The sequence below is a fragment of the Panicum virgatum genome, chromosome 5K (genome assembly GCF_016808335.1).
Source record: "Panicum virgatum strain AP13 chromosome 5K, P.virgatum_v5, whole genome shotgun sequence".
Taxonomy (NCBI): Eukaryota; Viridiplantae; Streptophyta; class Magnoliopsida; order Poales; family Poaceae; genus Panicum; species Panicum virgatum.
The window spans coordinates 12,988,630-13,010,666 of record NC_053140.1 but is presented as its reverse complement, the minus strand read 5'-3'; the positions used below and the strand labels follow the sequence as shown (position 1 = coordinate 13,010,666).

The 22,037-nt window shown below is 44.1% G+C and overlaps 4 protein-coding genes and 1 long non-coding RNA gene across 13 annotated transcripts; 3 read left to right on the top strand and 2 right to left on the bottom strand.

Annotated features, from left to right (window-relative positions):
• The first annotated feature begins 4,167 nt into the window (after positions 1-4,167).
• Positions 4,168-7,651, top strand: LOC120706439 (cyclic dof factor 3-like). The gene is made up of 2 exons (XM_039991095.1): positions 4,168-4,508; positions 5,696-7,651. Exons 1-2 carry the CDS (start codon positions 4,353-4,355, stop codon positions 7,289-7,291), a joined length of 1,752 nt encoding a protein of 583 aa, XP_039847029.1. The 5' UTR covers positions 4,168-4,352; the 3' UTR covers positions 7,292-7,651.
• Positions 7,652-7,850: 199 nt separating this feature from the next.
• Positions 7,851-12,179, bottom strand: LOC120706438 (mediator of RNA polymerase II transcription subunit 27-like). Its single transcript, XM_039991094.1, has 7 exons — positions 11,855-12,179; positions 10,390-10,551; positions 9,087-9,540; positions 8,790-8,849; positions 8,623-8,691; positions 8,382-8,425; positions 7,851-8,295 (listed from the first exon to the last, which is right to left on the bottom strand). The coding sequence occupies exons 1-7, from the start codon at positions 12,166-12,168 to the stop codon at positions 8,154-8,156; spliced, it is 1,245 nt and encodes a 414-aa protein (XP_039847028.1). The 5' UTR covers positions 12,169-12,179; the 3' UTR covers positions 7,851-8,153.
• A 677-nt stretch (positions 12,180-12,856) lies between these two features.
• LOC120706433 (pentatricopeptide repeat-containing protein At5g57250, mitochondrial-like) lies at positions 12,857-19,233 on the top strand. Of its 9 annotated transcripts, none has more exons than XM_039991088.1 (5): positions 12,857-16,225; positions 16,437-16,534; positions 16,658-16,783; positions 17,140-17,266; positions 18,989-19,233. In XM_039991088.1, exon 1 carries the CDS (start codon positions 12,872-12,874, stop codon positions 16,145-16,147), a length of 3,276 nt encoding a protein of 1,091 aa, XP_039847022.1. In that variant the 5' UTR covers positions 12,857-12,871; the 3' UTR covers positions 16,148-16,225; positions 16,437-16,534; positions 16,658-16,783; positions 17,140-17,266; positions 18,989-19,233. The 9 variants fall into 9 exon arrangements, with proteins under 9 accessions (XP_039847022.1, XP_039847020.1, XP_039847019.1 ...); XM_039991086.1 differs by having other exon boundaries at positions 16,437-16,564; XM_039991085.1 differs by having other exon boundaries at positions 16,402-16,564.
• Positions 17,287-19,379, bottom strand: LOC120706434 (peroxidase 72-like). The gene is made up of 4 exons (XM_039991091.1): positions 19,065-19,379; positions 18,270-18,461; positions 17,984-18,149; positions 17,287-17,878 (listed from the first exon to the last, which is right to left on the bottom strand). The coding sequence occupies exons 1-4, from the start codon at positions 19,287-19,289 to the stop codon at positions 17,460-17,462; spliced, it is 1,002 nt and encodes a 333-aa protein (XP_039847025.1). The 5' UTR covers positions 19,290-19,379; the 3' UTR covers positions 17,287-17,459.
• A 141-nt stretch (positions 19,380-19,520) lies between these two features.
• LOC120706437 lies at positions 19,521-20,989 on the top strand. Its single transcript, XR_005688298.1, has 2 exons — positions 19,521-20,320; positions 20,495-20,989. It is a non-coding gene; the product is annotated as an uncharacterized LOC120706437 (long non-coding RNA).
• The last annotated feature ends 1,048 nt before the right edge of the window (positions 20,990-22,037 follow it).

The window sequence follows — 22,037 nt, the reverse complement described above, 5'->3', positions numbered from 1 at the left end:
TGAATCTTTTAAACCCAATTAGTCCATAATTAAACATTATTTATCAAGTAACAACGAAATGCGCTACGATACCAAAATCAACAACTTTTCACCGACTAAACAGAGCCTTAGCCTTCCCAGTCCGAGCTGTGTAAACTAGAAAAAGATCCGGGAGCATCCTCTGCAGTACTGCCCTCTGCAGTTGAGTCCCACACGTCAGTGAGGGAGCAGTACTGTAGAGGAGTTGCTTCCAATAAGACACCATTTCTATCACATCAGGAAACAAAAAAGTACACCATTTAATTTGGGGCCCACGGTACCACGTGGATGAAAGCGAGCCATGGGTCCCACAGAAGCCGCGGTCCGTTCCCGTCTCTGTTCATCAAATCCGGAGGTCGGGGCGAGCTAATCTCGCATGCGTGAAGAATTTGCGAGAGGGAGAAAAACTAGTGGCTGGAATTGCGCCACGAGGAAGATCACCGTGCACCAGGTCACTTGGGGAGTGTCACGTGGCGTGCAGGGACGGCGGGACCCGCAGCTAGGCAAGTGGATTTTGATACGTGGGAATCCACTTGGAGTATGTGGCTGTGGAGCTTTTTGGGTTAGCATCGTCCACGCATGCAGGCATGCAGCCCTTAACCGTTTGAAAGTTGACGGTCTATCTGGCTGTTTTTTCACAGCCTAATTACCGGATTAAAGCATTAGAGAACTAAGCTTTACCATGTTCGGACGACTCTTTTGTTATTAGGTGGAATTTGATCATCATTTCCTGCATCAGCAATATATGCGGGCAGTTTTTCCAATAATACACTTTCGTATCCTACAAATTTTTACATGAATTCTTAACTCAGCAAGCACACCGTCTTACTAAACTAGGTTTAGAATTCAGACCACACTCTCACATAGCCACATTGCACATTATTAATCCTTAGCCATCGTGGTGGACCTCTATCAGTGTGCTTGCTACTCTTGCTGTCCTAGCATGTTGACCACTAAACCTATAATGGTTACTTTGTTATGAACATAAATTGTATGATAGCTAGCTGATTATATTTCAAAACACTTACGAAATGGGGGGAAAAAAGAGAATGAGTCAATGAGATGACACACGAAAGGAGGTAAAAAGGGCATGTGGATCGGATGGACCGGGCTGCTAATTAACTATTACAAGGACAAATTAAAAAAAATTGCAAACGTAGCCGGCTAGTTCATTGAAGTATGACTAGACATGAGCTTCCAAATTACCAATATAGCACAAGGATTATTGTATTTTTCATTTATATAAAGGCGCCCAACTTGAGACGGATGAACGATCGTAGATAAGGCACTTCCACTTTTGGATAAGAAAATACCACTTCACACTCACAGTCCCCACATCTACGAAACACTTTTCCACACGCCAACAGGAGCAGGAGGACAAAAATTGCACCAAACTGCTTACTAGTACTTCTGCTTAGCCAAACCATGGTTTTTGAACCTGAGCCAAACCACTGCCAAACGTCGGCCGCACACACCCGGGGCCCTGTCGGCCGGTCCCACTGATCCATGCATCCGCCGACAGGCTCGCAGACAGGTGGGCCCGGACGGAGACGAGCCACACCGCACGTGAGCAGCAGCACGCGCTGGCGGCTGGCCTGTGGCCAGTGGGCCCTCCTAGCAGGCTAGGCTTGCGCTCCTCCTGCTGGGCGGAAAAAGGGCGGAGAAAGAGAGACGAAAAGCGAGCGGGGCTGGTGGTGGTGGGGCCGTGGCCGCCCTTGCGCGCTCCGCTTTCCGCGAGATTCGCATCGACGACGTCACACCCGCGCGGCCTCCCCAGCCACGAAAACTCGTGGCTGGCGGCCGCCGCGCGCCGCTGACCTGGACGCCAGCTGTCCCGCGCGCACCGCACTGCCGCGCCGGCGGCGGCTCCTCTCCCGGTCGCGAACCCGTATCGTGCGCCGCGTATTTTTGCGCCGAGCACCCTAGAAGATTATGTACTTCACAAATTTTTTGAGAAAGTTCGGCATCGGCCGCTCCATTTAATCTCGTCTCACTAGTGTTTCTTATGGGGAAAAAATTAATTATAAAGACTGGGGATGCAAGCCTTTTTTGGATTAGGCTCAATTAGAACTCGTTCCAACTTGCCCTTTGTGTGATCAAGCGCAAGAAACTCCAGCTCATCTTTGTCTTGATTGTGTTTTCACGCTGGAGGTTTGGTTCTTAATGCATGGTTGGTCAAATGGCTTAGTGAAGCAGCCTGTTAGAGGTGCGGACATTGAGACTTGGTGGGTGTCTTCTTTGTAGCCGTTACCCAAAGATCAGCGGTGACAGGTAGCAGCCTTACTCATGTACACGACGTGAAATATGTGGAAGGAACAGAATAAAAGAGTTTTTGAAGGCAAAATAATGACGGCTCTGTTGGTCTTCAATTGTATCATGAAGGACTTGGGGCCGTGGCAAATGGTTGAGTGCATCGAGCGTCACGTAGTTCCAGTGTTAGTTTTGTTTCTTGTTGAGTATGAGTGCTCTGTTGGTCTTCAATTGTATCATGAAGGACTTGGGGCCGTGGCAAATGGTTGAGTGCATCGAGCGTCACGTAGTTCCAGTGTTAGTTTTGTTTCTTGTTGAGTATGAGTGCTTTCTGTACTGTAAAACTCTGCTTCTTTTTCTTAAATAATTTGGCAGTGCTTCTGCAGGTTTCTTAAAAAAAACTCGTTAAATAAGATAGATTTGTAAAGTATTTTAAATCAAGAAAATTGGACAATCGATAGGTTTGTAAGAGCATCTCCAGTGGTTCTCAAATCAAATCCTCTACCTTTTAAGTAAGGGCCCTCTCTCTATTTTTTGAAGTAGGTTTTTTTTACCTAAACTGCACCAGTGACCTCTAAATCTAATCCTCTTCTTTTAATAAAAAAGGTAAGATCCATTTGTCAGTGGATAGGGGCTCTTAGAGCATCTCCAGCAATAGACTTTATTTGAGACTCTTACTTTTCTAAGTAAAGGCTCTCCCAACTTTGTGGGGGCAACAAAATTAACCCACAACTCCAGCAATAGCTCCAACTTCTCAGTCCCTAATTCCCACATGACACGTGAGACCCGCCTGTCGGCTCTGGTTTATTTTCGTGTTTCTCTCTTTCATTTTTGTCGTCTTCTCCATCCTCTTGCCGCCCGCCCATATCCTCCGCCCCTGTGCTGCCTCACGCCCCAACACCACCACTCCGCTGTCCCGACTGCTTGTTTGCTGTAGCAGCAAGAATGAGGCGTTGCCATTGGGGGTGTAGATGTCCAGGGCGGATCTGGCGCGCAAGGGGTGGTTGGGGGCTCGGTCTGTTGGTGGATCTGCTCGAGCTTGAGGCCGGTGGCGGGGTGCTGTAGCTCGGGCCAGTAAAGGTGCTAGAGCTCTTGGCGGGCTATAGCAGGGTGCCAGGGGAAGGAAAAGAGCTATGGTGGTGGCAGATCTGCCGACGTGCAGGGGCGGGTGAGGGGGGATCAGGTGCGGGGAAGAAGAGTGGGCATCGGCATCGGGGCCACCTGTGCCCTTTGGTGCTGTCCATGGCAGGTGACCTTCCTGGCGTCGGGCCGGTGACGTGGCTAGGTCTGGCTTGTGGGGGTGCGGTGAGGTTGGGCCGGCGGCAGCACAGCGAGCACGGTGGTGGCATGGTCAGACCGACACGCGAAAAATGACACAAGCGGGGGAGCGGAAGAAAGGAGAAGACACCGAGTAGGGGCATCCCCAGCCACCCGTGGGTGAAAGGGAATGGGAGGGTGAATTCAGGGGCCTCACTACTCTAGAGACCTAAGTAGGAGTCCTGCTAGAGTGATTTTTTCTTTTGTCATCGACCCCTATTTTTTAAGTAGAGATTCAAGTAGAGATCTTGCTATAGTTGCTCTTAGAGAATCTCCAAGAATAGAGGATGGAACAAGAGATTTGGAGGTCTATTTAAAATAGAGGCTTTAGTAGAAAGTCTGTTGGACTGTGATATTTTTGTTCCATCCTCCAAATTTAAAACGAGAACTTATTTAGAGAGTTTGCTTGAGGTGGTCTAAAGTACTTTAAATCCAGAACTCCGACTGTCCTGAATCCCACTATCACTTGCGCTCGTCTGTATCAACGGACACATATTTCGTTTTTTGCATTCCTTGGGGATGTTCTTGCAACTCTTGACAAACTTTTGGTTTGGATGACACACTTTTAATAGCGAGGCCCCATCTCAAATTCCTCTGTTTTTTCCCCAATTCCGCAACATCCCATTCCCCCATGTAGAGCAGGAGGCTATAGCCTATATCCATTGCTCTCTCCCACGCACACACAGTTCCGGTGCTCTCTCGCCGCTTCGAGAGCGCGGAAGCAGCAGCGGCCTGCGTTCCTGTCGGCCCCCGCGGGCCGGACGAGGATGTCGGATCAGGACCCTGGGATCAAGCTCTTCGGCCGGGTGATCCCGCTGGCCCCTGAGCCAGCGCTGGGGACCACGGACCACGACCAGCCGCCGGAAGAGCTGCTGCCACGGGCGCTGGAGGAGGAGGAGGAGGCGGCGGCGGCGGCGGATGAGGTTAGTATGATCTTACACGTTGTTGCTACTCAACTTTTTGTGAGACTTTTTTTTTTCTTTTCAATTTTCCTTATTTTCTTGTCAAGTTTATTTTTTCAAAGCTAAGGACAGGGTGAATTCATGGTTTGTGTATGAGGGCTACGATGTACAGGCCTATCAAGGTCAGCGCGAAACTGGATTTGGATTTGGATAGATAGACCCAAGGTGGAAAGGATTTGGATTCGAATTACCGTCCGTATAGTGTGTTAAGAAAGAATAACGTGCATGCACAATTTGGGGTCTGGAATCCTGGATCACATGTTTTTTTATTCCTTGGAGGTGAATGGACTACATGAATTGAGTAGGTAGCATTTAGCTCCTTTAGAAGCCAAGAAAAAGTTCCCCTGTTCCAGATCAGGGGCTTTGATCCCAGTCTCAGTTTGAACTCAAGCTGTTGGTGTCCGAAATCCAAATAAGCTGCCACAAAAGACTGGGTTCCTGGTGGTGCAGATGGGGCGGCATATGGGCAGTAGGTATTAGTAGGGTGCTGTCATTCTCGCTTCCTTGAAAATGGTTATTGCTGAGGAGTCCAAAGCAAGGAATCAGTGCATCATCTAGCTTCGTAACTTGTGGTGGTCCTTCCCGTCCATGGACCATGGTCTTGTAACTTTCATTTGCCCAAGAGTGGGCAGTTAGGCGCTTCTCTTTCATCCGGGGAAAAGAGTGTCTATTTAATTAACCCAGGATGGGTGTAATTTGTGTAACAGATCATAGAAAGTGATACTAAGGTGAGGCTGCGGGAGTGTGTGAGAAAAAGGAATAGGAGAGAGGGGCTTTTTATCATCCCTTGTCTCAGTAGTGTTTGGGCGTTGTGCATCTTTCTCTTCATGTACCATTGCATAAAGCTGATCAAATTTATGTCTTAGCTGCCATGCTTGAATCCAATAGATTTATGCTGATTTCTCTACCCAATATGACCTAATTTGAACATGCATGATCTGCTCTTGAAGATTAACTGCTGAATTAATGCTTCCATGCTTTCTATTCCTGGATTAACAAAATTACATATTTCATAAACTTTATCAAAAGAACAAATGAAGCTGAATAATGTGACTGATCCAAGTATCGCTAGTCCATCTATATGTTGAACTGTACAGTGAAGGTTTACTTTTCTTTTTGTTAAAGAGTTTCTTGCTATAATCTTGCAGGATCAACACATCGAAGAAGAAGATAAAGAAGATAGTGAAATGAAGGTTGACATGCCACAAGAGAAAGCTAATGAAATGAAGGTTGACACGCCACAAGAGAAGGGTGATGAAATGAAGATTGACACACCACAAGTGAAGGGTAATGAAATGAAGGTTGACATGCCACAAGAGGAGAAGGGTACTGAAATGAAGTTTGATGCATCACAAAAGGAACATGATGGTGAAATGAAGGTTGATGCACAACAAGAGAAAAAGGATGAGCAAATGAATGTCGGTGCATCACCAATGACAGTAAATATACAACCAGGCACTTTACCTACCTCAGACCATAACAAAGCAGATTTGGGCCAGGTGAACAGTACTGAAGATAAAGCTGCATCAGACCCAAAGGGGGAGATTGAGAAGACATCCAATGAAGAATCAGGTCAGGACAAGACACTTAAGAAGCCAGATAAGATTCTACCTTGTCCTCGGTGCAACAGCATGGACACAAAGTTCTGCTATTACAACAACTACAATGTTAATCAACCTAGGCACTTCTGCAAGAATTGCCAGCGGTACTGGACTGCAGGGGGCACTATGAGGAATGTACCTGTTGGTGCTGGGCGTCGCAGAAGTAAGAATGCATCGTTGCACTACCGCCAATTACTGATGGCCCCTGATTGTATGCTGGGTTCTAGAGTGGACATGTCGAAATCAGTGCTCCCTGAAGCTCTTGTGTCCCCACCTTCTGCCTCGATACAGCCAACCAGTCGCAATGAAACAGTTCTCAAATTTGGGCCTGAGGTGCCACTTTGTGAATCAATGGCATCAGCACTTAACATTGATGAACAGAATGTAAATAACTCTGGATCAGCGCCAAGAGGAGAAAATAGGGAAGACAACTCTTGTGCATCATCTGTTACATCATACAATGGGCTGCCTGAAAACATGGTTCACGTCGATAAGAATGGAGCACCCGTTTACTGTAATGGAGTTGCCTCATTGCCTCAGTATTATCTTGGAACCCCTTTTATGTACCCTTGGAGTGTAGGATGGAACAATCTCCCTGTGATGGTGCCAGGTAAAAATATGCCTGAATCTGCTTCTGCTTCTGCTTCAGAGAGCTGCAGTACTAGTTCAGCTCCATTGATGACCTCTCCCATGATGCCGGCCTCGAGACTTCCTGGACCAGCATTTCCATACCCTCTTGTGCCACCGCTTTGGGGTTGTTTGTCTGGATGGCCAGCCACGACGTGGAACATACCATGGATCAGAACAAACGGTTGTGTGTCCCCATCGTCATCAAGCAACAGCAGCTGCTCAGGTAATGGGTCTCCTACTCTTGGTAAACATTCCAGGGACTCTAATCCGTTGAAAGACGAGAAGAAAGAGAAATCATTGTGGGTTCCTAAGACACTCCGGATTGATGATCCTGATGAGGCTGCAAAGAGTTCAATATGGGCCACCCTTGGCATCAAACCCGGAGACCCTGGCAGCTTCAAGCCTTTTCAGTCCAAGGTCGAGAGCAAGGGCCAGAAATCAGATACTGCTCAGGTTTTGCAGGCAAATCCAGCAGCATTATCACGCTCACAATCGTTCCAGGAGAGCTCTTGATTCCATGCCTTAAGTCTATCTTATAGTTTTGGTACTGTAATATTTACATACTAGAAGAGTTTTGCAGTACGTGAAAAGATCAGCAGAGCTTCTTGTATACCCACTAACTTGGTGGAACTTGCAAAGAGCTTTCATGAGAACCCCTTTGGAGATATGTATGTATTGTAAATACTTGACAAACTGGTTGTGTATATTTAGTCTCAAGTCAGGACGCAGGAAGACTCACCTGGGTTGGCTCTCCAAGTATATTGGTTTTATAAGTTGTAAACAGTTAACAGTGTAACTGATAATATTCCAGTGAGTACTAGAAGAACTACAAATATTCTCAAATAAATCATTTCAATCGTCGATTGCCTTCTACGGTTCTACTGTATTCATAAAGTAAATTTGGGCACGTTCAATTTTCATGTCTATGATCAAACGACATGCGCAGGAAAGGATACAAAGTTAATGCGATTTAGTCAGTTTCTTAGCGGAGCACAATTGAGTGGCAATGCGACGCTATTTTAAATTAAAATTGTCATTAACCGTGCTGCACTGATGCTAATAGCACGTCAAATAACTAAGGCACACAAGAAGAATCAACATAACTCTGTAGGTTTCTGCAACAGCTTCCCACAAGATACACAAACGATCAAAGTACAATTTGGTGGTGGTTGGGTTGTGGGGGTGAAGATTACAGGTAGAAAATCCAACTACCTATGCAACAACAACCTTCAGTTGTCAACAGATATGTTACACGTCCAAAAAAAAAACACTGTTGTACATAGAACGATTCTTGCACATGTGCTTTGTTAGGTGACAGCGTTGGAACCAATCTATGCTATCTTAAAGAGTCTCGAGTGTTCGTAAGAATCATTAGCTAGCCTTCATAGGAAGAACATCCAATGTGATACGCCTCCTGAAGATCTGGGCCAACATTTGAAGTCTGGTGATATGGGCGGTGCACTGGTGGCAAAAGCAAAGCCAAGGATTTGTCCATCATCAGAAGCCGTCTGCATTTGCTGCATACATACCAATCCAAGCATTACTTCTGAGCACATCAGAAAAGCAGAAAATGATCATGGAGTTAGACCTCAAGGAGTATTACCTGCAAACCTTTGTAAACAGAGTCTGATAGCTGGCAATCCAACGCTACAAGACAATAAATGTTTTTAGTAACAGAATGAATAACAAACATCGAAGTGTTGGACCAGAAATAGCGTCCTTCGAGGAAAAAAAAGAGGAACTAGGAATAGCGCCCATCAAGCTCTGGAAATGCTTCCCCCAAATAAAATGTCAATGACTAGATTACTATTATGAAAAAGGGACTAGAAATTATTGTAACTTACCAAAAGCAGAGATAGTGCTTTACTGGGCTCCACACTGACAAAGTACTGCAATGCCTTGTCAGAATGCTCCTTCATAATCAAATATTCTATTAGTCTGACCCATCTTTCGCTTCTAGTGTCTCATATGAGAAACAAAATTATACAAAGGCACAAGAGCGCACACTTACCTTTACATGCTTAAAGACATGATGCATTGACGTGCCTCTTGCGTGAAGGTAGCTTCCTCCCTGGTGGAATAATCACAATCATGTGTCAAAAAGGATATCTTCTTCACCAACTTTATCAGCATTCATCAAGGTGACTGAATTTTCCCATTAAAAGTATCATGGAAACATGCTAAAACAATGAAGTGATCTTGGTACATACTCAACTTATAGTCAGACATATACTGTGAAACACTAGTGCATGCCAGCATAGATGCTCATAACTGAGCTGGACAGACATCTTTTGGAAGAAGTCATTACCTCGGTGGTAGAGAAGAAAGCCACTGCATCAGGATCAGTAGATCCAGCAGGGTGCAATGACACTATAGCTCGAAATATTGAAGGAACCAACAACTCAATCACTGCAACCTGGTCAATGGAAGTTGTCAGAGCACTGGATCTCAATTTACCCAAATTTTCCAGGTTCAACTCTTTAGATGGATCCACAAACTCATCATCCATCAGAGATGCTAATGACGAAGCTCTTTTAGACCAATCCAGATGCCGGTATGTGAATATTTTCATGTTAGGCACTTCATTTTCCAGATTTTTCAGTATTTCAGATAAAGATTCTTCCCCAAGTTCTCCATTACTGGTAGACAACCTTGGCTTTTTGGTGACACCAGGCTCACCATCATGGAGATGGCTAAGGACTTCATCTTCTAGATGAGGAAAGAATCTTCTTTTCTGGTCAGTGAAGGCCTTTAAAGCTAACCTGAAAACAGCACAGGGTAAGCTCAAAAACATCAACAATCTGAATGATTATAAATGATTAGTGCAAAACAAAGCATTCATTTCCCCACTAGAAGTAGCTGGAGATGATTGGGTGCCATCCATAATCATCACAAATACCTCCACTAGTCATGGCAACAAACAGGGATGCTTGGAGGCCATGATTAAGACCAGAGAGCCGTCTAATTAGGACACTATGACAATTCCCTCTGAAAATCAAGAGACGTAAGTTGGACCTATTCCTTACCCCAAAATGGAATAACAGTTAAAGAACAAATTTGTGCCAAACTCCTGGGCCTCTTTCTACAAAGACTGGTGGATGATCGGCAAGCACGATGAAAGGTACTAACATCTAAACATGCTTATGAATATCAAAATTACGATGTTTCCAATGATTCTAAGTAAGAAAATATGGGTGCATTGGAAAAAGAACGTTCTTTTTTTGAAGGAAAGAAAAAAAAACGTTCTGTTCAGCACACTAAGTGGAATACTCCCAAGATTGAAAAGACGAAACTAGTTGTAGATGAACGAGAGGTAGATGAATTCTTGCAAACGGAGAAAAAATTATCGAAATTAGAGAAAGCAAGATCCAAAATAAAAACACAATTACACATACACAAATAAGAAAAGGAGGAATAAATTGGCCATAGATTAACTAGAGCACCTATGCTATTGCAAGTTATAGTGATATTCAAAATGAACTCAGCTGCATACCATTAATGTAGGCCGGTGCTAATGTCATTCACAAATCAAATTAATAGGGAGAAGAAGCACATCATGTTGAAGTAGTAGCTAAACACGACAACAAAAGATATCAAGCAATGCACTTTACCTAGTTCTGTCCACAGCAGATGCACCAGCCTGACCTGCCAGTTGACGCTTCCAAGCATAAGCTACAACAGCACCATCTGGACAAACAAGTGGCATGTGCAAGCCCCATGAATTTCCTCGAGCTTTAAGGGCCCCATTAAGAACTCCAGACTCCTCTAATTGCCTTCCTACCATTAAAAGAAGGAATTATTCCCAGAAAAAAAATGGCTAAAAGGAATACAAGATATTTCTAAGTATACACTTAAACTAGGGCAAGTTCAGCAATTCAAATGACTAGCTAGATTAATGATGAAGAAATATTTCCATTTCATATGAAAGTTTCAAAAAGGAAAATTAAATTCTTAGTACAAATGCATAGAACCTACAAATAGAGCAATGGCAACAATGACCAATTAAAAGTGAAAGCATGATAAAGACTTCAAAATTACAATTTATCCATGGACCAAAAGGTGAAACTGAAAGATGATGCCCTTCAGCATCTTAAGCAAGTTTACTAGGAGAATAATAGAAAAATGAAGACATCTGAAACACATGCCCTTCCCCATGCCTTTCAAAACCTGTGCTCAACTAAATTCAATATGGTTGCAGATATGTTCATGGTTTCCAATATCCTAAGTCACGATTAAGATGGTGCATTGGCCATGAGTAGTAACTCCAGTTTTTTCTAGATTGCTGGACCGTGATCACCCCTTTTCTTTTTCTTGTTTCTTTGTTTTTGTTTTTTCCTGGCTTTTCGTTTTGTAGGGACCATCCTTTATTACTTCTTAATACAGTGACATGAAACTCTCCTTCCAGTTCCAGAAAAGAAGTCCAGGTTTCTCTAAAATAAAAAATTCTATAACTAAATTGCCTTAGTATTTCATCTTCCTTTTATACGACTTCACAGTTTTGTTGACATGTAACATGTGTTCCAGAAATGCAAAATAATACCAACCAAATAGAGTATGGCCAATCATTTTGGAAACTATATCTTGTAAGCATTTGCATATCCCAACAAGTCCAAAAAGTCAGCAGGAAGATTAAGAGTTCTTTTTTCATAAAAAGTAACTAAGCTAAAGATGTCAATGCAATAATCTCCAGAAACTACATAAGCTCCAAAACTAGAACAACCACATTGCAGGTCCAGGTTATTTAGTGTGTAAAGCGAGGAAATAAAAACTGAAATTTCCTACAAAAATAGCCAGAAATCAATTCCGGATCACAGCCATCAGTTTCCTGAACATTAGTTAGACAATATCATCGGTGCTATTTTGAAATATCAACGATGCTATTTGAATCTCTCATCAGCAACAGGGTCCGAATTGCTTTCGGTTAAATTTGACATTTGACACTCGACAATGCTGCAACAAGTAGAACGCAACCAAATTTTCTGTATAGAAACCCAGGTAATTATCCATAACCTCCCGGATCGAGAGAGAAGGGGGAACGGAGGTGTTAGGGCGGGCAGAGATGCTAGGGGCTGGTACCTGCCGAGCGCGCGGAGGTCCTGGAAGTGGCGACGCATGGCGGCCTCCTCCTGGACGATAGCGCGCGATGTCCTGTCGATGTGCTGGGGCGCGCTATAAGGGGGCGCGCCGCCGGCGACGAAGAGGGCCTCGAGGATGCGGTCCGCGCCGAGCCGGATTTCCGCGATGAGCCGCCCCGCACGCCCCAGACGCTCCATCGCCTGCGCGACCTGCTTCGGCGGCGCGTCTCCCCCTGCCGGATCGTTCGGGTGGGCCACCGCCGACGCCGACGGCACCACCGCGAGCGCCGCCGCCTGCCCCTGAGGCTGCTGCATCTCCGCTCCGCGACTCCACGCCCCACGGTTGTTGCCGTTTTACTTGCAAAATGCCGAGCCCATAGTAACAAGGCTAGTGGGCCGTCATAGGCCCATGAGCGACACCTATTGAGTTCTTCTGTTCATTCACCTTAGTATTGTCTGAACTTTTGGCCGCATGGGTTTTCAACAAATAATTCTATAATAATTTTTTAATTTGATTGTTTATATAAAATTTATACTCTTTTCACTCAAAGTACTATTATATCGGAATAATTTGATTATTGCGGCTCTTGAAGAAGAAATTTGTTTGAAAGTTGACTTAGGTTCATCCACCATTTAAATTTAGTCATAAAAAATCAACTCACTTTTTTTACAAAGAAATTAACCCTCCGTAATTTCTTGTTCATTTGTGAGAAGAAACGTGTAATTTCGTGTTCCCACTATTGAAAAATGATACAAACAGTGAAGTCTGCTTTTTTTTTATGCACGATGATATAAATAACAATTGTACGCACATCCAACAGTTTGTGGAACATTTGATTTATTCGTATTAATCCGAATTCGTGAATCCAAAATTTCAAACTGCCGTTGAATTCAATTGATTTACCAGCACTTCAGCAAAAACCTTGAGCTCCCCTCCCGGCTCCCGAAGTCCCGAGACTGCCCCCCGGAACCCGGCGTTTCGAACGTTCCACTCACCCGCCACTCCGCCAGGCCGGCCATGCCCCTACCCGGCGGCAACGGCGAGCCCCCTCCCCCTCCCCCTCTCCAGCCACCGCCGTTCCCCTCGCTCATCAAGCTCGGTGGCGCCGACACCGCTCGCCACGTCGACCGCCTCCTGGCCACGCTCCTCCGTCGCCGCAGGCACCGCCTCCTCGCCGCGCTCGCTTCCCAGGCGCTCGCCAACGCAGTTGCCCCCACCCCGCGCACGCACCTCCTCGCCGCCTTCGCGCTGCTTGACTCTGCGCGCCCGCGCGAAGCGGCCCAGCGCCTCGCTCTCGCCTCATGCACTGCCAACCGTGGCCGCCGCCTCTGGCACGCACTGCTCCGACGAGCCTGCGCGGGACAAGGAGACCCACATCACGCGCTGGAGCTGCTCTCCGCGGCGGTAGAGGATCAAGGCGCGGTGCTATCCCAGTCCACGTACCGCGTGATGGTGGTTGGGTTGTGTGCCCGCGGGGAGGTGGATGGCGCGCTCAGGGTGTTCGACGTAATGACCAGAAGGGGCTGTCAGGTGGATGATCGCGTTTGCAGCTCTATTGTTTCTGGGTTCTCTAGAGCTGGGAAGGCTGGAGCGGGTCTAGATTTCTATGAGAGGGTGAGGCGTGAGTTCAGTGGCTTTGAGCCAGGCCTGGTGACGTTGACGTCGGTTGTCCATGCTCTTGGGTTGGAGGGGAGAATCGATGAGATGGCACAGCTGATGCGGGAGATGGAGTGTAAGGGTATGGATGCTGATGCTGTGTTTTATGGCAGCATGGTTCATGGATACATGAGTCGTGGGTTCTTGATGGAGGGTCTACAGAAGCATCGATCCATGATAGATAAGGGAATCACAGCCGACGTGGTTAACTACACTACTGTTATTGATGGCTTATGCAGAGAAGGCAGTGTGGAGAAAGTAATGGGTTTCTTGAATACAATGGAGCGATATGACGCTAAGCCAAATTTGATTACTTATACATCACTGGTTGGTGGCTTCTGTAAGAGAGGCAGGTTGGAAGATGCCTTCTCTATCGTGAGGAAACTGGAACAAACTGGCGCGGTGGTGGATGAGTATGTATATTCAATTTTGATTGACAGTTTGTGCAAGATGGGAGATTTAGCTAGGGCTTTCTCTTTGCTTGAGGAGATGGAGAACAAGGGAATAAAGGCTGGCAATGTAACATACAATACGGTTATAAATGGTCTGTGTAAAGCTGGTGACACTGAAAAGGCTGTTGAAATCTCTGAAGGTGTTGCTGCTGATAACTTCACATATAGCACACTGTTACATGGTTACATTAACAGCGACGATGTAACAGGTCTTATGGCAATAAAGGGTAGGCTTGAGAATAGTGGTATCTCTATGGATGTTGTCACATGCAATGTTCTTATCAAAGCATTGTTTATGGTTAAAAAGGTGGATGATGCCTGCAGTTTGTTTCATAAAATGCCTGAGATGGGCTTAAGGCCTAATACTATCACCTACAATACAATTATAGATGCTCTGTGTAAAGTTGAGGAAATTGACAAGGCACTTGAGCTTTTTGATGAATACAAGAAACATTCATCACTCTCCAGCACAGTGGTTCATGACTGCCTCATTAAAGCACTGTGTAATCAAGGAAAAGTTGACATGGCTGGCCAAATATTTTACGATCTTGTTCAAAAAAAATTAAGACCCGATTTCTTTAGCTGTAGGAAGTTGATTCATGCAAACTTCAAAGAACTCGGTGAACATGGTGTGCTGGATTTTATTTATAAGGTTGGTGAATTAGATATTGACTTATTTTCATCTGTCTGCAATTATGCTTCTACTTTCTTAAGCAACAGGAATTGTTGTCGAGCAGCAATGGATGCTTACAAGTTACTCAGAACGCAAGCCAGTTCTGTAACTAGTAAATCATGCTACAGGCTGCTTAAGAGCTTACATCGAAATGGAAGTGAAGAGGTCATACAACCATTGCTCTGTGAGTTCATTAAAATTCATGGTCTGCATGAACCTCGAATGATAAATGTGCTGTCTTGTCATCTCAGCAAGAAAAGTGTTAGTGAAGCTATTTGGTTTTCTAATTACATGGACACTGGAAGTGTTCCTGTCAGTGTTCTGAGAGGAGCTGTCTATACTCTCAAGAAGCAAGGTGAAGTTCTGGATGCGTGTAAATTTTTGAAGGAAGCTGAACAAAGTGGGTTTTCAGTAGATATTGCCATGTATTCCATAGTGGTGGATGGACTTTGTAAGGGTGGATATCTTGAAAAAGCACTAGATCTTTGTGAAAGCATGAAAAAAGAAGGGCTTCATCCAAACATTGTCATCCATAACTCAGTTCTCAGTGGTTTGTGCCAGCAAGGATGCCTTACTGAAGCATTCAGGCTCTTTGACTATTTAGAAAACAGCAAAATGCTTCCAACAATGATCACTTACGCCATCCTTATTGGTGCTTTGTGCAGAGAAGGTTTGTTAGACGATGCAGACCAACTGTTTCATAAAATGTCCACCAAGGGTATCAGACCTATGACCCGTGTTTACAACTTGTTGATCAGTGGTTATTGTAACTTTGGATTAACTGAAAAGGCACTTGAGCTTATGTCTCACTTGGAGGAACTCTTTGTACGCCCAGATTCTTTTACACTTGGTGCAATTATTAGTGGACTTTGCCTGAAAGGTGATACTGAAGCTGCATTAGGCTTCTTTAATGAATACCGTTATAAGGACATAGAACCTGATTTTGTTGGTTTTATGAGCCTTGTCAAAGGACTCCATGCAAAAGGAAGGATGGAAGAATCCAGGGGCATCTTGAGGGAAATGTTTCAGTGCAAAGAAGTTGTGGAGTCAATAAACAGTGTTGGAGATAAGATTCAAGCAGAGTCTCTTGTTGATCTCCTATCTTCTGCATGTGATCAAGGGAGGATCGATGAGATTGTGACTATCCTAAATGAAGTGGGACACATGCTTTTATCCTCTTCAGATTCTAGCGTCTATAATGCGCTTGGGCACCTCAAGAAGTTACAGAAGGCTGATGATGCTTTTGATTCCATTTCAGACTCAGGAAAAGTAACTCTAGTAGCTTCTGATGTTTCTAGAAATAGTCATTATAGGAGCTCTGAGGTGATAGACGGAGATGATAGTTTATCAAAAGCAAGTGATGATACTGATATTGACTACCAAAATTTGCTTGGGAAGTCTTTCAATGATGACTTCGACTCATATTATACTGCTGTTGCTTCACTTTGCTCGAAAGGGGAGGTTCATAAGGCCAACAAGGCAGTTGAAGTGATGATTCAGAATTCTGGTTAACTTTGGTGATCTTTCCAACATGTTGGGGATTTTTTTTTCTACGCACAGTAGCATCATCTGCAACACACATGTAAACTCGTAAGTACAACATGCTTTTTTGATATAGTTGATGCTTGATGATGAAACATGAGTTGGAATTAACTTTTTTGCATGTAGTCTAACGTTCCTAGCAAGACAACTGTGCTTTGGGTTCATAATTCAAACTCGTGCACCTTTGTTATAACTGTTTGTCAATTCTTTTATGCCAGAAACAGACACCAAATGAAAACAGAACCCTGACTTTGCACAGGCTCCATCAGTTGAGAGAGTGTATGCTGGTTGACCCATGGTACCCATCCATGTGGTTGTGAATATATATGATTGTTCAAGATTCTGAAAATCCTTGAGGTTGAGGTTACATCTTGTTGAGTTCAACCAGTTTAGTACCCTCAATTGGCCTCTTTTGTTTTTGAGGTATTTTTTCTGTTCGATGAACTAGCATTGATTTCTTTTTGTTTTCAATTTTCCCAGCATGGACTGAGCATACAGGGCTCTGATAAAAGATGCCGAACTATAGGAATAAGGGAAGAGAGAAAGCCCATAGAGCTATGGGATCTGCAGCCTGCAGATATATATACCTTCTCTGACTCGTGTGCTGTAATACCCTTTTCCCCGCTTTTAGCTCCTTTTCAAAATATGAATCCTTCACACTGTATTTATCTCCCATTGCGGATGCATATTTTTTTAAATAACCCTGCTGAAACATCTGAAGTAGTACATATAGATATGAAATGACAGAACCAGGTACTTCCTTGCTTTGCATATGAAATAGCATATATTGATATAAACTTGGTCAAGCCATTAGTTTGAATGCTTGCATGAGAGCTCTAAATATTTCTTTTAGGCACAACACTTGACTGCATGATTTGCATGAATGTATCTTTAGATCCTTGTATGATGATTACCGTTTTTCCTTTACGAACTAACTTTTGTCCATATTTTGATTCCAACAGGTGACAAATGCCAAAGTTGACGCAGCTGGAATTCTAGAGGAACTCTCGAAGAAATAGATAGTGATTGACATATATAGCATGAATTCACTGAGTTGGGATTTGGAGTCAAAACTCAAAACATGGTAAGGTAAGTCAAATAAGCAGATCTTAGACAACCAAATCAACTCATCTTATATATTGACTTATTAATAGATACACATTTTACAATGTGTTTAAATAAAAACATAAGATCAAACATCTGATAAAATCATAGCCATGCTTGCTTATTTGAACAAATTATATCACCAACATCAGATACAATTTCAGCACATAAAGTAACCTCAGTGGTCGCTGTTGAGCCTCCTGCAGTTCTTCCGGATCTCACCCTGTGACCCGGTTAGTGGTGAGATGTTGCCCATGTTCACCATAGACTGTGCAAAGTGCTGGAAGAAGAGATTGACATCAGCAGCATATGCCTTCACGAGTGCTGCTGTCTCAGCGCTCTTGGTCAACAGAACCTCATCAGAGCTGAGGAGGCCCTTGCCAGCCAGGAGGTTCTTGTAGTAAAAATTGTCAAACTTGGCTGGGGTGACGAAGTCCAAGGGGAAGAGGTTATTGTCACCACCAGAGCGGGGGCACCCCTGCCTCAACTGTGCCGCGTACGATACATCCAGTGTGCTGTCAGCCATGCCATTGCCCGTTTGGTTGTACAGCCTCTGCCGGAAGCTGGTGCACCGAGACATACCTATGGTGTGGCCACCTGTACATACATGTGGTGTCGAATCCATGTCGTATAGTATGAGTGTACGTTAAGTTAGTAAATAGCAAATGACAGGAAATATAATGAAATAGCATGAGAAGTCACCAGAGAGGGCGACGACATCCACAACGTTGAGGCCTTGGCGCTTGAACTTGGTAATGATGGTTGGGAGGGTGTTGTTGGGGGCTGGGATATCGTTGTTGGAACCCTGGATGCTTGCACCGAGCGAATCCCTCCGGCCAAGTGGCACATCCCAGTATGGGCCACCAACCTACAGGTTAGATTCAGAAAAATCATCGTGCCAGTAGCACTTCCTTCGCCAGAGCTATGGCTATATAAATTTCATGTCTTCCACTTGTGGTTGGACAGAATTACCGATGGTGGTGCATACCAGGACAGTTGAGTCACGGGCTGCGAGGGCGAGGATGTCGGCGCAGGAGACAGTGCCTGGGCAGGCAGCCTCGAGAGCGGCCTTGATCTGGTCGACCACCTCAAACCCCCTGAGTGAGTTCCGGTTGGGGTTAGACCCTTTCTCACTGACTATGCTGCTGCTGTTGTCCAACAGCACGGATGCATCACAGCCCTACACATCAAACAGTATCAGAAAAGATTGATAATTATTAGCCAGATGTGAAATAGTTTAGAAATTAGGCACACGCTACGGAGTAGTAGTGGTAGTAGATTCATCAGGCACATGCATTGAATAAAAGATAACGGACGTGGCACAGAGAGCTTCAATCATTGTGCACTAGAGTTGAGTAAATATCTTCTCATTTGGCTCACAGAAAAAAAAATTCACTCAAAAAAGGGAAAAACAGAGTTATCAATCATGGTACTTGCTCAATCGTGTCACCAAGACTTAAAGTAGTGCTCGCATTGGCGATGTAGGTAGGCTTTCTTATCAATAATAAAGAAATTACCTAGGCACATATATAGTACAGAGTTGAAGCTTTGCACTGCCCATTTCTAAGTAGTGTTTGTCCAGCCAAAGTTAGTAAATAAACCCATCCATTAATCTTCGCTTTTCACGTTTGTTAGTCTTATTGTTACAGCATGTATAACTCAAAACTTACTACACTTTTGTGGCTAATTTGCTATAGTGCACTGCAGGAACAATGTTTATCAAGCATCATAGCTGTGTCAGAGCATGTAAATAATACAATAGAAGAGAGGGCGCAGAGTTTACTTTGACAAAGCAGTCATGGAAATGCAGTCTGACCAAGGATGCCGCCATCCTGGTCTCCTTGGCCACAGCCTGTGCTACAATGGACTGCACAATCTCCTTCGCCTTGGGGCATGAATGGTCGTAGAACTGAGGGAACAAGCCGCCCCATGGGTGGCCGTGGACGGCACTGGCAAGGAGGGGAGAAACAAGGCAGAGCAAGACGAGGCAACCCATGGAAGTTGCCATGTAAGTAACCTTTGCTGCGCTATGTTACAAGAGAAGAGAGTATTGCTACTTGCTTGTTTCTTCTTCTCTTGTGGATGGTTCGATGAGGTGGGCATATGGTGGTATATATAGCTGCAGGAAGTGGGCGTAGTACATGTAAGGAAAGGAGGGTGGTTTTTGGAACAGGGGGCGGTGGGATCAGTTGCAGCAGGCAGCTGGGTTGTTAGGGGGATGCGTACAGAATAAGCGAGCTAGGCAGGCACTGCAGCAACTGCTACAGTAATCCCATCAGGTTCTGAGTGGGCTCTAACGTTCTTAGTTGCTGTTTGGTGCTTCAGTTTTAGCTGAAAGCTACGTGGAGATTAACGTTTTGTCCTAGACAAGTGTAGGTGGATTGAAAACATTGCTGCAATAATCTTCTCATAGGACAGGAGTAGCGTGTTAAACTAAAATGAAGAGGCTATTATTGATTGGTGATTATGCATTATACAACTGATCTTGTAAACAAAACTATCTATACAGTACAATGATGCAGTTTTATTTTGAACTCCGTTAATGCCTTAACCACATTGAGTAATCCTGTCCTTTCCTGGATCTTAGTCTTCCAGGACTTTAAACTAACTCAATAAGACAGTTGTAGCTTTACAGTAGATCAGTCATTGCTCTAACTTTATCCTAATTGTATCAAGTTCAGGGTGGGCCCACCCGGCCACCCCTAAAAAGTACTACTAGTAATATATTCATCGAGCTATATTGAACCTTAAACAACACATGACAATATAGCAACACTGTGTGAATTCAAGCAACCAAAGTACAAAAAGCTCAGCGAGAAGCGAGGTTTTGCTTCCCAAATAATCCAACTACTTTTGTTATATGCAAGTGTTGTTACAGGTTGGATGGTATATTTATTAATGAAATGCAAGATTGTACCCAGGAAGGGCACTTTATGGGTGGCGATCATCGAACATGGATCCGTAATCCTGTCTTTGGGGACAAAAGTAGTATGATGCTACAGCAGCATGCCTTTTTTGGCACAAGCTTCGTATCAAGAGGTAACATCTCAAGATTTATCGGTCATGTCGTGTTTTCAACCAAACTGTACTACGGAGTTAAGGTACTTTTGCTATGTCAGTGTGGTGATCCATGTGAAAGATCAGATGGTTCATGATACGGCGGGAGCACATGCGTGCCTAACATGGTTGCCTTCTTTCTGTTGCCCAATGCAGGGGACTGGCTGATTTCCCAGCGAACACATGCGTGTCCATCAGGATCAGGTCAAACGCGATGTGTGATGTACCAACTCCGGGTACACGGTACGTGATGATTCGTGTTAGGTGCTTGCGTGGCCTACATTCATGTCACGAGCAGGTTCCTGGAAGGACTTGGGACTGTTGGGGAAAGCTTTCACACTGGTAGCGGTAGAGAACCTTTGTTCTTCTGCTCAGCACGTACCAGTAGTGGCCGTTCCTTAAAGGAAACATCTGCATTGGTTGCTACTGTCAGTTATTTCAATGGGACTACAATATAATAAATCTAAAAGGTTGTGTGAAAAATAAGGAGGAAATCAGAAAAAGTTGCTATTCATGCGATGGCGTTGCCCTAACATAATTAACATAGTAGGAAGTAGCAAGTAGCAACAGAGAAAATTCATGGAGAATGTGAACTAGTGCTTTTGCAACAACGATTTGCCTCTTGATTTTGCACGATGCATATATTAAGCAGACTGATTGCTCATTAACATTTGCATACTTCGATCAAACATAATTTGTTTGCATAAATGTGTAAAGAAAAAAGCTCAAGCAACTAGTAAGAGCATGTCACGTGCCGCCTTCAAACAGTCCACGAACTTAGCATCCATACTGCTGACAAATAAGTGACATGCATAAATGCATTTGACTTTTGCTGTGTGAGGCTCCTGATTCATTATTTGTGTATTGTTCCCGCCCTTATCATCTACTCCTATGACTCACACATAAACCACACAGCAATCATGTGTTTTGTGCAAGAGACGCCAAAGTTTGAATAGCCCCCCCCCCCCCCACACTACTTCAAAGTTAATCAACACTGTTTTATTTTCAGAACACCTGGAAATAATTTGTCAATGATCTCCGCGAGTCAGTGAGAGTAGTTTTGCATTAATAATTAAAGACAATTATTTAGCTTATCACAGAGCTGGTTCATGTATTATTCTGATGTTCGTTTTACCAACCCTGATGTGTGGTAGTCAGATTTCGTGTGTCCCACACATGGATTTGCTTGCAATTTGCAAGCAAGCATCAAATTAGGAAAGAATCAGTAGGCAAAAATAGTATATATCTTTGAATTACTATGTGTATTCGATAACGCTTTTGGGCTCATTTCACTTTTTTATAAGGTCCAATTTGAGCTTAGCATTTTTTTTCCTCTCGGTGATTACATAGGAGTGGTATACTGCTCTTTTCACAATCCAACTTGATCCTTATATATATTTAGTTCAAAATTGAATAAAATAAGAGCCCGGACATTTTAAACCCGACCCTTAGATTATCTAGGCTAACATTCAAGACCCTTTACCACCCCTAAATAATACACTTGATGATTAGAGCATGCACGCATAGAAGACTTTCGACGCCACCTTATTTAGTTATTACGAACAGAATTACTGTGTGTATTAATGTAATGAGCTCCCTTGGCATAGAAGGCTGGAAAGGTTAAGCTAACAATGATGGATGAGACATATTGTTATGATGCCACAGTTGCAATTAGTCGATCGTAGATCAGAAGAGAGAA

Bases quoted from the DNA above. Each gene is read 5' to 3' on its own strand.
- LOC120706439 (XM_039991095.1), top strand. From the start codon at position 4,353: ATGTCGGATCAGGACCCTGGGATCAAGCTCTTCGGCCGGGTGATCCCG. The intron at 4,509-5,695 runs GTTAGTATGATC...ATAATCTTGCAG, and splicing joins CGGCGGCGGCGGCGGATGAG to GATCAACACATCGAAGAAGA.
- LOC120706438 (XM_039991094.1), bottom strand. From the start codon at position 12,168: ATGCAGCAGCCTCAGGGGCAGGCGGCGGCGCTCGCGGTGGTGCCGTCG. The intron at 10,552-11,854 runs GTACCAGCCCCT...AATGGTAGGAAG, and splicing joins GACCTCCGCGCGCTCGGCAG to GCAATTAGAGGAGTCTGGAG. The intron at 8,426-8,622 runs GTAAGTTACAAT...ATTGTCTTGTAG, and splicing joins AAGCACTATCTCTGCTTTTG to CGTTGGATTGCCAGCTATCA.
- LOC120706433 (XM_039991090.1), top strand. From the start codon at position 12,872: ATGCCCCTACCCGGCGGCAACGGCGAGCCCCCTCCCCCTCCCCCTCTC.
- LOC120706434 (XM_039991091.1), bottom strand. From the start codon at position 19,289: ATGGCAACTTCCATGGGTTGCCTCGTCTTGCTCTGCCTTGTTTCTCCC. The intron at 18,462-19,064 runs GTAAACTCTGCG...TTTGATGTGTAG, and splicing joins TCCATGACTGCTTTGTCAAA to GGCTGTGATGCATCCGTGCT. The intron at 18,150-18,269 runs GTATGCACCACC...TCTAACCTGTAG, and splicing joins CCCGTGACTCAACTGTCCTG to GTTGGTGGCCCATACTGGGA.